The sequence below is a fragment of the Salminus brasiliensis genome, chromosome 20 (genome assembly GCF_030463535.1).
Source record: "Salminus brasiliensis chromosome 20, fSalBra1.hap2, whole genome shotgun sequence".
Classification (NCBI taxonomy): domain Eukaryota; kingdom Metazoa; phylum Chordata; class Actinopteri; order Characiformes; family Bryconidae; genus Salminus; species Salminus brasiliensis.
In genome coordinates this window covers 7,039,752-7,052,967 of record NC_132897.1, presented here as the reverse complement: position 1 = coordinate 7,052,967, position 13,216 = coordinate 7,039,752, and the positions used below count along the sequence as shown (strand labels likewise).

The following is a 13,216-nucleotide window of genomic DNA, read 5'->3' as shown; positions in this document are numbered from 1 at the left end:
TAGCATTTAGGTAGGATTTATTTTCTTACACACCACGCTACACACCGTAATTTTGCCGTTATTTAAATGATATTATATGAATTATTATAAGTATTTAACGAAACGAGAAGCTTAGTAACTTTTGTGTGTGACTTTTATTTTGTAATCCGGTCAGATGAAAACAGGAACTGCGTGGTTTGCGTTAACATCCGGGTAGTTGCCTGTTTAAAAGTCTGTAGTTTTTGTAGTTTTTAGCGTGTTTGAGTTGTTAAAATCCTGCTGGAGGATGGATCAAACTGTTTCTCAGCCCAAAACTGTCTTCTGCACCTTAATAGACAAGAACGACCGGTCCAAATATGTGTGTTTTACGCAGAAGAGAGCCGGAGGGCTGAGCATTGGGTGAGTTCAGCACAGCACAGCTCTCAGACTGTCAGCATTAACAACCTAGCTAGATATTTCCCTGGTCCTCGTCTTTAAAGCTGCATATTTTCAGCATTTCCATCTTCAGCTGTGTTTGTTCCTCAGGCTGAGCAATGGGGAAGATGTTTGGAAAGCAGATCTTTCAGAAGAAAGCCTGTCTCAGCTTGTGAGTTACTCAGAATAACTAACCCTAGCTATATAGCTAGCCTGGCACTGGTAGTGAACAGCTGGCTGTTCCAGTTTCACTGTCCTACATACATCCCACACCACAGTTTGTGTGATTATTCACTTTATCGCTGAGTGGTCATAATGTTTTGGTCATAATGTCATCCGTGTATTTTTTCTCCCCCTCAATCTACTCCTTCTGGAGAGCCGTAATGAAAATAGTCCTCTGTGTTGCTTTGCAGAAGAAGAGGCTTTTACTGAAGTCGACTGAGGATTACGCCCTGAAGCTGAAGTAAGCAGAAAAGACAGTGGATAGTCGATGATCTTGATGAACCGCCTTCTTCTCCAGGTTGACCTGAGGGTGCTGTCTTGTCTTGTGTCCCGTGGCAGGGGTGCATGCAGGAGCGGGCGTGCTTTCGTGTCCCTGCAGGAGGACGGTGCTGTGCTTCATCTGGACTCCGAACCTGCGGACCTGAACGTGTCTCTGTCCAAACTCGCAGCCCTTGAAGGAAGAACAGAGCTCAAAGAGCTGCTGTTTAAAATGGCAGACATCCTGACGCAGCTGGACGCTGCAGGTGTACAACAGCAGGCCATGAATTGTGCTGTAATTGGACCACCTTGGAAGAAATCCTAGTCAGTTTGATGCCTGTTGTTTTTGTACCCTGATAGGACCTGTACAGAGCCCTGGAAAGAGCCCACAGAAGAAGAGTATGGGTATGTGGTTTTCATCCTGTTTATCCTCATGATTTGGTCTTTGGAAGAAAACATAAACTCTCAAAATGTTTGTGGACACCCCTTCTAATGAATGCTACTTTAAGTTGCACCCATTGCCCATTACCCCAATGATCGCACACACACACACAAGGACTTGTCTAGTCCCTGTAGAGAAGTATTTCCAACAGAATAGGACTCTGGAGCAGATAAACATGAACCCACTAGCACCATGCTGCCTAATGCCAGGCACGGCTATATGGGTATAAAGCCCCCCCAGCACTGAGCTGTGGAGCAGTGGAACTGTGTTCTCTGGAATGATGGTTAGTGCTCCATTCAATACTTTTGGGATGAGTTGAGGAGTTGAAGGTGAGGTAGGGTGGTGATCATCCAACATCCTCACCTTATTAACGCTCTTGTCGCTGAATGCGACAAAATCCTCACAGCAATGTTCCAAAATCTATTAGAAAGCCTTCTTCCCTGGACCGTAGAGACAGATACTACAACAAAAGCAGGATAAACTCTTTTTAATACCCTTGATTTTGAATGAGCAGGTGTCCCAATACTTTTGTCCAATACTATTGGTCAGTTTCTCCTGTCTGGCCTTATCAAACCACAGGGGGAATAACGGCAGCCTTCTGTTGTAGGATTTGAACCTAGGAAACAGACCAGTGGTCCAACTGTAACTGTAAGAAAACGCCTCCCGGGGGATTCGATCATCAACCCAGGCACAAGAAGGTGACTCACTGACTTCACGTTGACTACCATTGAAAGTTTGGGCGGGTTTTCCTTCTCCTGTAAAGTTGTAAAGTTTTTGTTCGACTGCGATGATCTTTGCCTTTTTTTAACATGTTTAAATATCTGTACATTTAATGGATCAAAATATATCTAATGCCTTTTTAAAAATAACATATGAAATGTAATTAATAGAAACGTGACTTTTCTTGTGAGAAGAGGAGTCCTTGTGGTTCTCACTGTCCATTTCGGTTGTTTCTGCAGGAAGCGGGCCGCTACAGGAGTGGATTTTGACGATGGAGACGATGCATAGGGTCATCACACGTATGAGTCTCCTGCTGCTGATGATTAATGATGATTACATGACTTGAATGTTCCAGTTTTAACCCACCAACACTATCATGATCACTGCTGTTACTAGAACCTACAAACAAGTGCATTAACAATATTCTCCACTGTTTTTATTAACTTAATCCCCTGTGGGACTGTTTTAATGAATTATGGAGCAAGCATTACGTAACTATTTTAACTGTAAATCAGAAATAAATATTTTTTATATTCAAAAATCATGTTTTTAATGTTTCTCTGTCTCTGACGTTGTGCTTATTTTTATGGCTGACCGTGAGACTTACTGTGCCAGAGCTCTGAAGGTGTCCTGTGGTGTCCTGTGGTGTCCTGATCTCCTGTCCTAGAACGAGGTCTCATGTCCATAAACCTGTTGTTGTTTCTCTGGTTGTCCTCTCTTGTCCTTTTCGTACACACTGACCACTGCTTCCTGGGAACACACCTTCCTGATGTCCTGACCCAGTCATCTGGCCATAGCAATTAGGCGCTTGTCAGAGTGGCTTAGATTCTTATGCTTGCACATAGGAATAAGGAGTACCGAGACCGATACCAACTCTGACTCGATGATCTTTATAGTGTTTTAATTTATATAGGTTGTATTTTTTAATAAGATCTAATAAGCTTGAAAGAACAGCGTTTACTGGTTGAAGAACTGCACATGTGAAAAGTTTCAGAGCTGTGAAAAGAAAATTGCCACAATTCAGAAACACATGCAGGTAGGGAAATAATAATCTGGCGAAGCTTCACCAAACAGCTTTTAACTGGATAAAATTCACATTTTTGTGAAGTGAAAAAAAAACACCAGTTTAGAAACAAAGTGCTTCTGCAGCAATTTCACATTCAGGTACACGACAGCAGTGTGTGTTAGTCTTTAAACGAGCTGCTGAAACTCAACCTTTGATTTCAGAACAAAAAGCGCTGTAAATGTAACAGTTTCATTAAATGACTGTTTGTTTTATGGTAATAACTATTTATGACTGCTTTTACTGGTTGTTTAAATGTTTGGTTGGTGTCAGAAAGCTTCATGGTATTCATGCATGTACTAGTATGTGCCGATACCAATACAGTGTGTATGTGCCAGTATGTGCCGATACCGATACAGTGTGTATGTGCCAGTATGTGCCGATACTGTGTGTATGTGCCAGTATGTGCCGATACCGATACAGTGTGTATGTGCCAGTAATGTGCCGATACTGTGTGTATGTGCCAGTATGTGCCGATACCGATACTGTGTGTATGTGCCAGTATGTGCCGATACCGATACTGTGTGTATGTGCCAGTATGTGCCGATACTGTGTGTGTGCCAGTAATGTGCCGATACCGATACTGTGTGTATGTGCCAGTATGTGCCGATACTGTGTGTGTGCCAGTATGTGCTGATACCGATACTGTGTGTATGTGCCAGTATGTGCTGATATTGTACTTGCCCATTTTTCCTGCTGCCAACACATCACCTTCAAGAACTGACTGCTCACTTGCTGCCTGATATGTCCAGCCCCTGACAAACGCCACTGTAGCAAGGAAAGCAAAGTTATTCACTTCTCATGACCAGTCTAGTGGTTTTAATGTTTTGGTGCATGCTGTCTGGCTTTTAAAGGACAAATTTCCGGAAAAGCACAATTCAACAATTTTATTTTATCTTTTCTTTCCATATTAAAAACACCTGAACACCTCATCACAAGAGTACGGAAACATAATAATCAGAACGAGCTCAAAAGTCGAGTCAGTCTTTTACAAGGACATTTATTTGAGTGAACAGGGGCTCAAATGAAGCTTCAGTACATGAAGAAAATAAACGGCTAGCTATATCCATGTCTATGCACTTACAGGAGTGATGTTCAGCAGTCAAGGCATTGCACTTTTCTCTGATAGGGAATCAAGCTCATTGTTTGCTGGTGTCCTTGACCCTAATATCAACACCTATTAGTTCTGGTGTTGGGAGCAAGTTGCAGCAGCACCCTGCACCAGTTGCATTACTGAAGGATGATTAAATGAATGGATTTAAACGTCTGACTCTTATTTACAATGAAAGATTTTAAGTAGGAAATATCTAAGTGTTTAATTCATATTTAGTCTAAAAATATGCTTAATTTCCCCTTTGGTCGTTTCACATGAAAAAAAAAAATGCTCTAGGGCCACCTTCATTCATCTCCATCAGCTTCTTTCTTCATCAAGTGCTCAGTAGCTTCCAGCTGCAGCTTAGCAGACGAAACTTTTCTGTAAATCACAGCCATAGACAAACTAATACCCCAGCAATACAGCAGCTACAGTTAGCTAGCTAGCTAATTACAGCCTCACACCCCAGCAATACAGCAGCTACAGTTAGCTAGCTAGCTAATTACAGCCTCACACCCCAGCAATACAGCAGCTACAGTTAGCTAGCTAGCTAATTACAGCCTCACACCCCAGCAATACAGCAGCTACAGTTAGCTAGCTAGCTAATTACAGCCTCGCACCCCAGCAATACAGCAGCTACAGTTAGCTAGCTAGCTAATTACAGCCTCACACCCCAGCAATACAGCAGCTACAGTTAGCTAGCTAGCTAATTACAGCCTCACACCCCAGCAATACAGCAGCTACAGTTAGCTAGCTAGCTAATTACAGCCTCGCACCCCAGCAATACAGCAGCTACAGTTAGCTAGCTAGCTAATTACAGCCTCACACCCCAGCAATACAGCAGCTACAGTTAGCTAGCTAGCTAATTACAGCCTCACACCCCAGCAATACAGCAGCTACAGTTAGCTAGCTAGCTAATTACAGCCTCACACCCCAGCAATACAGCAGCTACAGTTAGCTAGCTAGCTAATTACAGCCTCATACCCCAGCAATACAGCAGCTACAGTAAGCTAGCTAGCTAATTACAGCCTCATACCCCAGCAATACAGCAGCTACAGTTAGCTAGCTAGCTAATTACAGCCTCGCACCCCAGCAATACAGCAGCTACAGTTAGCTAGCTAGCTAATTACAGCCTCGCACCCCAGCAATACAGCAGCTACAGTTAGCTAGCTAGCTAATTACAGCCTCGCACCCCAGCAATACAGCAGCTACAGTTAGCTAGCTAGCTAATTACAGCCTCACGCCCCAGCAATACAGCAGCTACAGTTAGCTAGCTAGCTAATTACAGCCTCACACCCCAGTAATACAGCAGCTACAGTTAGCTAGCTAGCTAATTACAGCCTCACACCCCAGTAATACAGCAGCTACAGTTAGCTAGCTAGCTAATTACAGCCTCACACCCCAGCAATACAGCAGCTACAGTTAGCTAGCTAGCTAATTACAGCCTCATACCCCAGCAATACAGCAGCTACAGTTAGCTAGCTAGCTAATTACAGCCTCGCACCCCAGCAATACAGCAGCTACAGTTAGCTAGCTAGCTAATTACAGCCTCGCACCCCAGCAATACAGCAGCTACAGTTAGCTAGCTAGCTAATTACAGCCTCACACCCCAGCAATACAGCAGCTACAGTTAGCTAGCTAGCTAATTACAGCCTCACACCACAGCAATACAGCAGCTACAGTTAGCTAGCTAGCTAATTACAGCCTCACACCACAGCAATACAGCAGCTACAGTTAGCTAGCTAGCTAATTACAGCCTCACACCCCAGCAATACAGCAGCTACAGTTAGCTAGCTAGCTAATTACAGCCTCACACCCCAGCAATACAGCAGCTACAGTTAGCTAGCTAGCTAATTACAGCCTCGCACCCCAGCAATACAGCAGCTACAGTTAGCTAGCTAGCTAATTACAGCCTCGCACCCCAGCAATACAGCAGCTACAGTTAGCTAGCTAGCTAATTACAGCCTCACACCCCAGCAATACAGCAGCTACAGTTAGCTAGCTAGCTAATTACAGCCTCGCACCCCAGCAATACAGCAGCTACAGTTAGCTAGCTAGCTAATTACAGCCTCACACCCCAGCAATACAGCAGCTACAGTTAGCTAGCTAGCTAATTACAGCCTCACACCCCAGCAATACAGCAGCTACAGTTAGCTAGCTAGCTAATTACAGCCTCACACCCCAGCAATACAGCAGCTACAGTTAGCTAGCTAGCTAATTACAGCCTCATACCCCAGCAATACAGCAGCTACAGTAAGCTAGCTAGCTAATTACAGCCTCATACCCCAGCAATACAGCAGCTACAGTTAGCTAGCTAGCTAATTACAGCCTCGCACCCCAGCAATACAGCAGCTACAGTTAGCTAGCTAGCTAATTACAGCCTCGCACCCCAGCAATACAGCAGCTACAGTTAGCTAGCTAGCTAATTACAGCCTCATACCCCAGCAATACAGCAGCTACAGTAAGCTAGCTAGCTAATTACAGCCTCATACCCCAGCAATACAGCAGCTACAGTTAGCTAGCTAGCTAATTACAGCCTCGCACCCCAGCAATACAGCAGCTACAGTTAGCTAGCTAGCTAATTACAGCCTCGCACCCCAGCAATACAGCAGCTACAGTTAGCTAGCTAGCTAATTACAGCCTCGCACCCCAGCAATACAGCAGCTACAGTTAGCTAGCTAGCTAATTACAGCCTCACGCCCCAGCAATACAGCAGCTACAGTTAGCTAGCTAGCTAATTACAGCCTCACACCCCAGTAATACAGCAGCTACAGTTAGCTAGCTAGCTAATTACAGCCTCACACCCCAGTAATACAGCAGCTACAGTTAGCTAGCTAGCTAATTACAGCCTCACACCCCAGCAATACAGCAGCTACAGTTAGCTAGCTAGCTAATTACAGCCTCATACCCCAGCAATACAGCAGCTACAGTTAGCTAGCTAGCTAATTACAGCCTCGCACCCCAGCAATACAGCAGCTACAGTTAGCTAGCTAGCTAATTACAGCCTCGCACCCCAGCAATACAGCAGCTACAGTTAGCTAGCTAGCTAATTACAGCCTCACACCCCAGCAATACAGCAGCTACAGTTAGCTAGCTAGCTAATTACAGCCTCGCACCCCAGCAATACAGCAGCTACAGTTAGCTAGCTAGCTAATTACAGCCTCACACCCCAGCAATACAGCAGCTACAGTTAGCTAGCTAGCTAATTACAGCCTCACACCCCAGCAATACAGCAGCTACAGTTAGCTAGCTAGCTAATTACAGCCTCACACCCCAGCAATACAGCAGCTACAGTTAGCTAGCTAGCTAATTACAGCCTCGCACCCCAGCAATACAGCAGCTACAGTTAGCTAGCTAGCTAATTACAGCCTCACACCCCAGCAATACAGCAGCTACAGTTAGCTAGCTAGCTAATTACAGCCTCACACCCCAGCAATACAGCAGCTACAGTTAGCTAGCTAGCTAATTACAGCCTCGCACCCCAGCAATACAGCAGCTACAGTTAGCTAGCTAGCTAATTACAGCCTCACACCCCAGCAATACAGCAGCTACAGTTAGCTAGCTAGCTAATTACAGCCTCACACCCCAGCAATACAGCAGCTACAGTTAGCTAGCTAGCTAATTACAGCCTCACACCCCAGCAATACAGCAGCTACAGTTAGCTAGCTAGCTAATTACAGCCTCATACCCCAGCAATACAGCAGCTACAGTAAGCTAGCTAGCTAATTACAGCCTCATACCCCAGCAATACAGCAGCTACAGTTAGCTAGCTAGCTAATTACAGCCTCGCACCCCAGCAATACAGCAGCTACAGTTAGCTAGCTAGCTAATTACAGCCTCGCACCCCAGCAATACAGCAGCTACAGTTAGCTAGCTAGCTAATTACAGCCTCGCACCCCAGCAATACAGCAGCTACAGTTAGCTAGCTAGCTAATTACAGCCTCACGCCCCAGCAATACAGCAGCTACAGTTAGCTAGCTAGCTAATTACAGCCTCACACCCCAGTAATACAGCAGCTACAGTTAGCTAGCTAGCTAATTACAGCCTCACACCCCAGTAATACAGCAGCTACAGTTAGCTAGCTAGCTAATTACAGCCTCACACCCCAGCAATACAGCAGCTACAGTTAGCTAGCTAGCTAATTACAGCCTCATACCCCAGCAATACAGCAGCTACAGTTAGCTAGCTAGCTAATTACAGCCTCGCACCCCAGCAATACAGCAGCTACAGTTAGCTAGCTAGCTAATTACAGCCTCGCACCCCAGCAATACAGCAGCTACAGTTAGCTAGCTAGCTAATTACAGCCTCACACCCCAGCAATACAGCAGCTACAGTTAGCTAGCTAGCTAATTACAGCCTCACACCACAGCAATACAGCAGCTACAGTTAGCTAGCTAGCTAATTACAGCCTCACACCACAGCAATACAGCAGCTACAGTTAGCTAGCTAGCTAATTACAGCCTCACACCCCAGCAATACAGCAGCTACAGTTAGCTAGCTAGCTAATTACAGCCTCACACCCCAGCAATACAGCAGCTACAGTTAGCTAGCTAGCTAATTACAGCCTCGCACCCCAGCAATACAGCAGCTACAGTTAGCTAGCTAGCTAATTACAGCCTCGCACCCCAGCAATACAGCAGCTACAGTTAGCTAGCTAGCTAATTACAGCCTCACACCCCAGCAATACAGCAGCTACAGTTAGCTAGCTAGCTAATTACAGCCTCGCACCCCAGCAATACAGCAGCTACAGTTAGCTAGCTAGCTAATTACAGCCTCACACCCCAGCAATACAGCAGCTACAGTTAGCTAGCTAGCTAATTACAGCCTCACACCCCAGCAATACAGCAGCTACAGTTAGCTAGCTAGCTAATTACAGCCTCACACCCCAGCAATACAGCAGCTACAGTTAGCTAGCTAGCTAATTACAGCCTCATACCCCAGCAATACAGCAGCTACAGTAAGCTAGCTAGCTAATTACAGCCTCATACCCCAGCAATACAGCAGCTACAGTTAGCTAGCTAGCTAATTACAGCCTCGCACCCCAGCAATACAGCAGCTACAGTTAGCTAGCTAGCTAATTACAGCCTCGCACCCCAGCAATACAGCAGCTACAGTTAGCTAGCTAGCTAATTACAGCCTCATACCCCAGCAATACAGCAGCTACAGTAAGCTAGCTAGCTAATTACAGCCTCATACCCCAGCAATACAGCAGCTACAGTTAGCTAGCTAGCTAATTACAGCCTCGCACCCCAGCAATACAGCAGCTACAGTTAGCTAGCTAGCTAATTACAGCCTCGCACCCCAGCAATACAGCAGCTACAGTTAGCTAGCTAGCTAATTACAGCCTCGCACCCCAGCAATACAGCAGCTACAGTTAGCTAGCTAGCTAATTACAGCCTCACGCCCCAGCAATACAGCAGCTACAGTTAGCTAGCTAGCTAATTACAGCCTCACACCCCAGTAATACAGCAGCTACAGTTAGCTAGCTAGCTAATTACAGCCTCACACCCCAGTAATACAGCAGCTACAGTTAGCTAGCTAGCTAATTACAGCCTCACACCCCAGCAATACAGCAGCTACAGTTAGCTAGCTAGCTAATTACAGCCTCATACCCCAGCAATACAGCAGCTACAGTTAGCTAGCTAGCTAATTACAGCCTCGCACCCCAGCAATACAGCAGCTACAGTTAGCTAGCTAGCTAATTACAGCCTCGCACCCCAGCAATACAGCAGCTACAGTTAGCTAGCTAGCTAATTACAGCCTCACACCCCAGCAATACAGCAGCTACAGTTAGCTAGCTAGCTAATTACAGCCTCGCACCCCAGCAATACAGCAGCTACAGTTAGCTAGCTAGCTAATTACAGCCTCGCACCCCAGCAATACAGCAGCTACAGTAAGCTAGCTAGCTAATTACAGCCTCATACCCCAGCAATACAGCAGCTACAGTTAGCTAGCTAGCTAATTACAGCCTCGCACCCCAGCAATACAGCAGCTACAGTTAGCTAGCTAGCTAATTACAGCCTCGCACCCCAGCAATACAGCAGCTACAGTTAGCTAGCTAGCTAATTACAGCCTCGCACCCCAGCAATACAGCAGCTACAGTTAGCTAGCTAGCTAATTACAGCCTCACGCCCCAGCAATACAGCAGCTACAGTTAGCTAGCTAGCTAATTACAGCCTCACACCCCAGTAATACAGCAGCTACAGTTAGCTAGCTAGCTAATTACAGCCTCACACCCCAGTAATACAGCAGCTACAGTTAGCTAGCTAGCTAATTACAGCCTCACACCCCAGCAATACAGCAGCTACAGTTAGCTAGCTAGCTAATTACAGCCTCATACCCCAGCAATACAGCAGCTACAGTTAGCTAGCTAGCTAATTACAGCCTCGCACCCCAGCAATACAGCAGCTACAGTTAGCTAGCTAGCTAATTACAGCCTCGCACCCCAGCAATACAGCAGCTACAGTTAGCTAGCTAGCTAATTACAGCCTCACACCCCAGCAATACAGCAGCTACAGTTAGCTAGCTAGCTAATTACAGCCTCGCACCCCAGCAATACAGCAGCTACAGTTAGCTAGCTAGCTAATTACAGCCTCACACCCCAGCAATACAGCAGCTACAGTTAGCTAGCTAGCTAATTACAGCCTCACACCCCAGCAATACAGCAGCTACAGTTAGCTAGCTAGCTAATTACAGCCTCACACCCCAGCAATACAGCAGCTACAGTTAGCTAGCTAGCTAATTACAGCCTCGCACCCCAGCAATACAGCAGCTACAGTTAGCTAGCTAGCTAATTACAGCCTCACACCCCAGCAATACAGCAGCTACAGTTAGCTAGCTAGCTAATTACAGCCTCACACCCCAGCAATACAGCAGCTACAGTTAGCTAGCTAGCTAATTACAGCCTCGCACCCCAGCAATACAGCAGCTACAGTTAGCTAGCTAGCTAATTACAGCCTCGCACCCCAGCAATACAGCAGCTACAGTTAGCTAGCTAGCTAATTACAGCCTCGCACCCCAGCAATACAGCAGCTACAGTTAGCTAGCTAGCTAATTACAGCCTCACACCCCAGCAATACAGCAGCTACAGTTAGCTAGCTAGCTAATTACAGCCTCGCACCCCAGCAATACAGCAGCTACAGTTAGCTAGCTAGCTAATTACAGCCTCGCACCCCAGCAATACAGCAGCTACAGTTAGCTAGCTAGCTAATTACAGCCTCGCACCCCAGCAATACAGCAGCTACAGTTAGCTAGCTAGCTAATTACAGCCTCGCACCCCAGCAATACAGCAGCTACAGTTAGCTAGCTAGCTAATTACAGCCTCGCACCCCAGCAATACAGCAGCTACAGTTAGCTAGCTAGCTAATTACAGCCTCGCACCCCAGCAATACAGCAGCTACAGTTAGCTAGCTAGCTAATTACAGCCTCACACCCCAGCAATACAGCAGCTACAGTTAGCTAGCTAGCTAATTACAGCCTCGCACCCCAGCAATACAGCAGCTACAGTTAGCTAGCTAGCTAATTACAGCCTCGCACCCCAGCAATACAGCAGCTACAGTTAGCTAGCTAGCTAATTACAGCCTCACACCCCAGCAATACAGCAGCTACAGTTAGCTAGCTAGCTAATTACAGCCTCACACCCCAGCAATACAGCAGCTACAGTTAGCTAGCTAGCTAATTACAGCCTCGCACCCCAGCAATACAGCAGCTACAGTTAGCTAGCTAGCTAATTACAGCCTCGCACCCCAGCAATACAGCAGCTACAGTTAGCAGGGCAGACCGGTTTGCCAGAATCTTATGTATGTTTAGGTTAATGTTATTTTAATTTTAAAATATTTTCTTTAATCTAAAAAGGCTTTTAATGAAGGTTTTAAAATTATTATTTGTTTAAACCTTAAATTTATTGTTGATTTAAATAAATTATGAATTTACTTTAAAGATTAACAATAAATCAGCAACCTGCACCAATACATGTATTATTAGGGAACCCTTATCAAGTATGAAGGCAGAAAAGTGTTAATTAAAAACATAAAACAAAATTAAAATATTTAATAAATTGTTTTCCTCAATTTAACAATCTGTTCTTTCAATTTAATAAATTGTTCCCTTGATTTAATAAATAATTTCCTAGATTTAATAATCTGTTCCCTCAAGTGAATAAATCGTTTTCTCAGTTTAATCATTTACATCATTCCTTCAGTTTAAAGAGGACGCTTTATTTAATCTGAGGGAACGATTTATTAAATTGAAGAAATTGAGGGCAGAAAGTTAAACTAGCTAAAGGTATTTTCTGAGGAAACAGTGATGCACTTTTGTAAGTCATTTTGGATAAGAGCGTCGGCGAAAGGCCTTTAATGTAAATGTAAATTTAGTCCTTTAAGAGGCTCCCTATGATACATGTGTATCATAGGGGCAGTGGTGGCTCAGCGGTTAGAGCGCCGGGATATCGATAACAGGGTTGTGGGTTCGATTCCCGGGCTCGGCAAGCTGCCACTGTTGGGCCCTTGAGCAAGGCCCTTTACCCTCTCTGCTCCCCGGGCGCTGGAGTTGGCTGCCCACCGCTCTGGGTGTGTGTGTGTACTCACTGCCCCTAACACGTGTGTGTGTGTGAGTGTGTGTTCACTACCAGATGGGTTAAATGCGGAGGACACATTTCGCTGTACAGTCCACACTGTACAGTGACGAATACGTGCACCTTTATCCTTTTATCCTTTATGTGTCTTAGTAATTATTAAAATAAGATCAAATGGTCTAGCTCTGCAGTGTTTTCTGCCTGGAGCTTTTATTTTAAAGAATTACTTCCACCCAGCCCAACCAGAGGCTTCGTCTAGAGAAGCTGCAGCTGGATGCCTCTCCAAATGCTCAAGAAATAGACAGCATCGTGTTCAGAAACGATGAGATCTCTCCATCTCACGTCTGAAGAACATAAACCATCATTGTTAGCTACAATCAAAAGCACTGAATGAGCCACACACTGGACGGACAGAGTTGAAGACTGTCAACACGTGATAGCACAGATCAGGTA

At 45.2% G+C, this 13,216-nt stretch overlaps 1 protein-coding gene across 2 annotated transcripts; it reads left to right on the top strand.

The window, feature by feature from the left end:
* The first annotated feature begins 24 nt into the window (after window positions 1–24).
* paxx (PAXX non-homologous end joining factor) lies at window positions 25–2,576 on the top strand. Of its 2 annotated transcripts, XM_072665219.1 has the most exons (7): window positions 25–378; window positions 505–565; window positions 807–856; window positions 955–1,139; window positions 1,234–1,278; window positions 1,923–2,013; window positions 2,275–2,576. In XM_072665219.1, exons 1-7 carry the CDS (start codon window positions 266–268, stop codon window positions 2,321–2,323), a joined length of 594 nt encoding a protein of 197 aa, XP_072521320.1. In that variant the 5' UTR covers window positions 25–265; the 3' UTR covers window positions 2,324–2,576. The 2 variants fall into 2 exon arrangements, with proteins under 2 accessions (XP_072521320.1, XP_072521321.1); XM_072665220.1 differs by lacking the exon at window positions 2,275–2,576 and having other exon boundaries at window positions 1,895–2,008.
* The last annotated feature ends 10,640 nt before the right edge of the window (window positions 2,577–13,216 follow it).

What these genes read in the sequence shown, in the direction of transcription:
- paxx (XM_072665219.1), top strand. Translation starts at nt 266, where the DNA reads ATGGATCAAACTGTTTCTCAGCCCAAAACTGTCTTCTGCACCTTAATA. An exon ending in GATTACGCCCTGAAGCTGAA is followed by an intron (nt 857 to 954) that starts GTAAGCAGAAAA and finishes GTCCCGTGGCAG; the next exon opens with GGGTGCATGCAGGAGCGGGC. An exon ending in GACGCAGCTGGACGCTGCAG is followed by an intron (nt 1,140 to 1,233) that starts GTGTACAACAGC and finishes GTACCCTGATAG; the next exon opens with GACCTGTACAGAGCCCTGGA.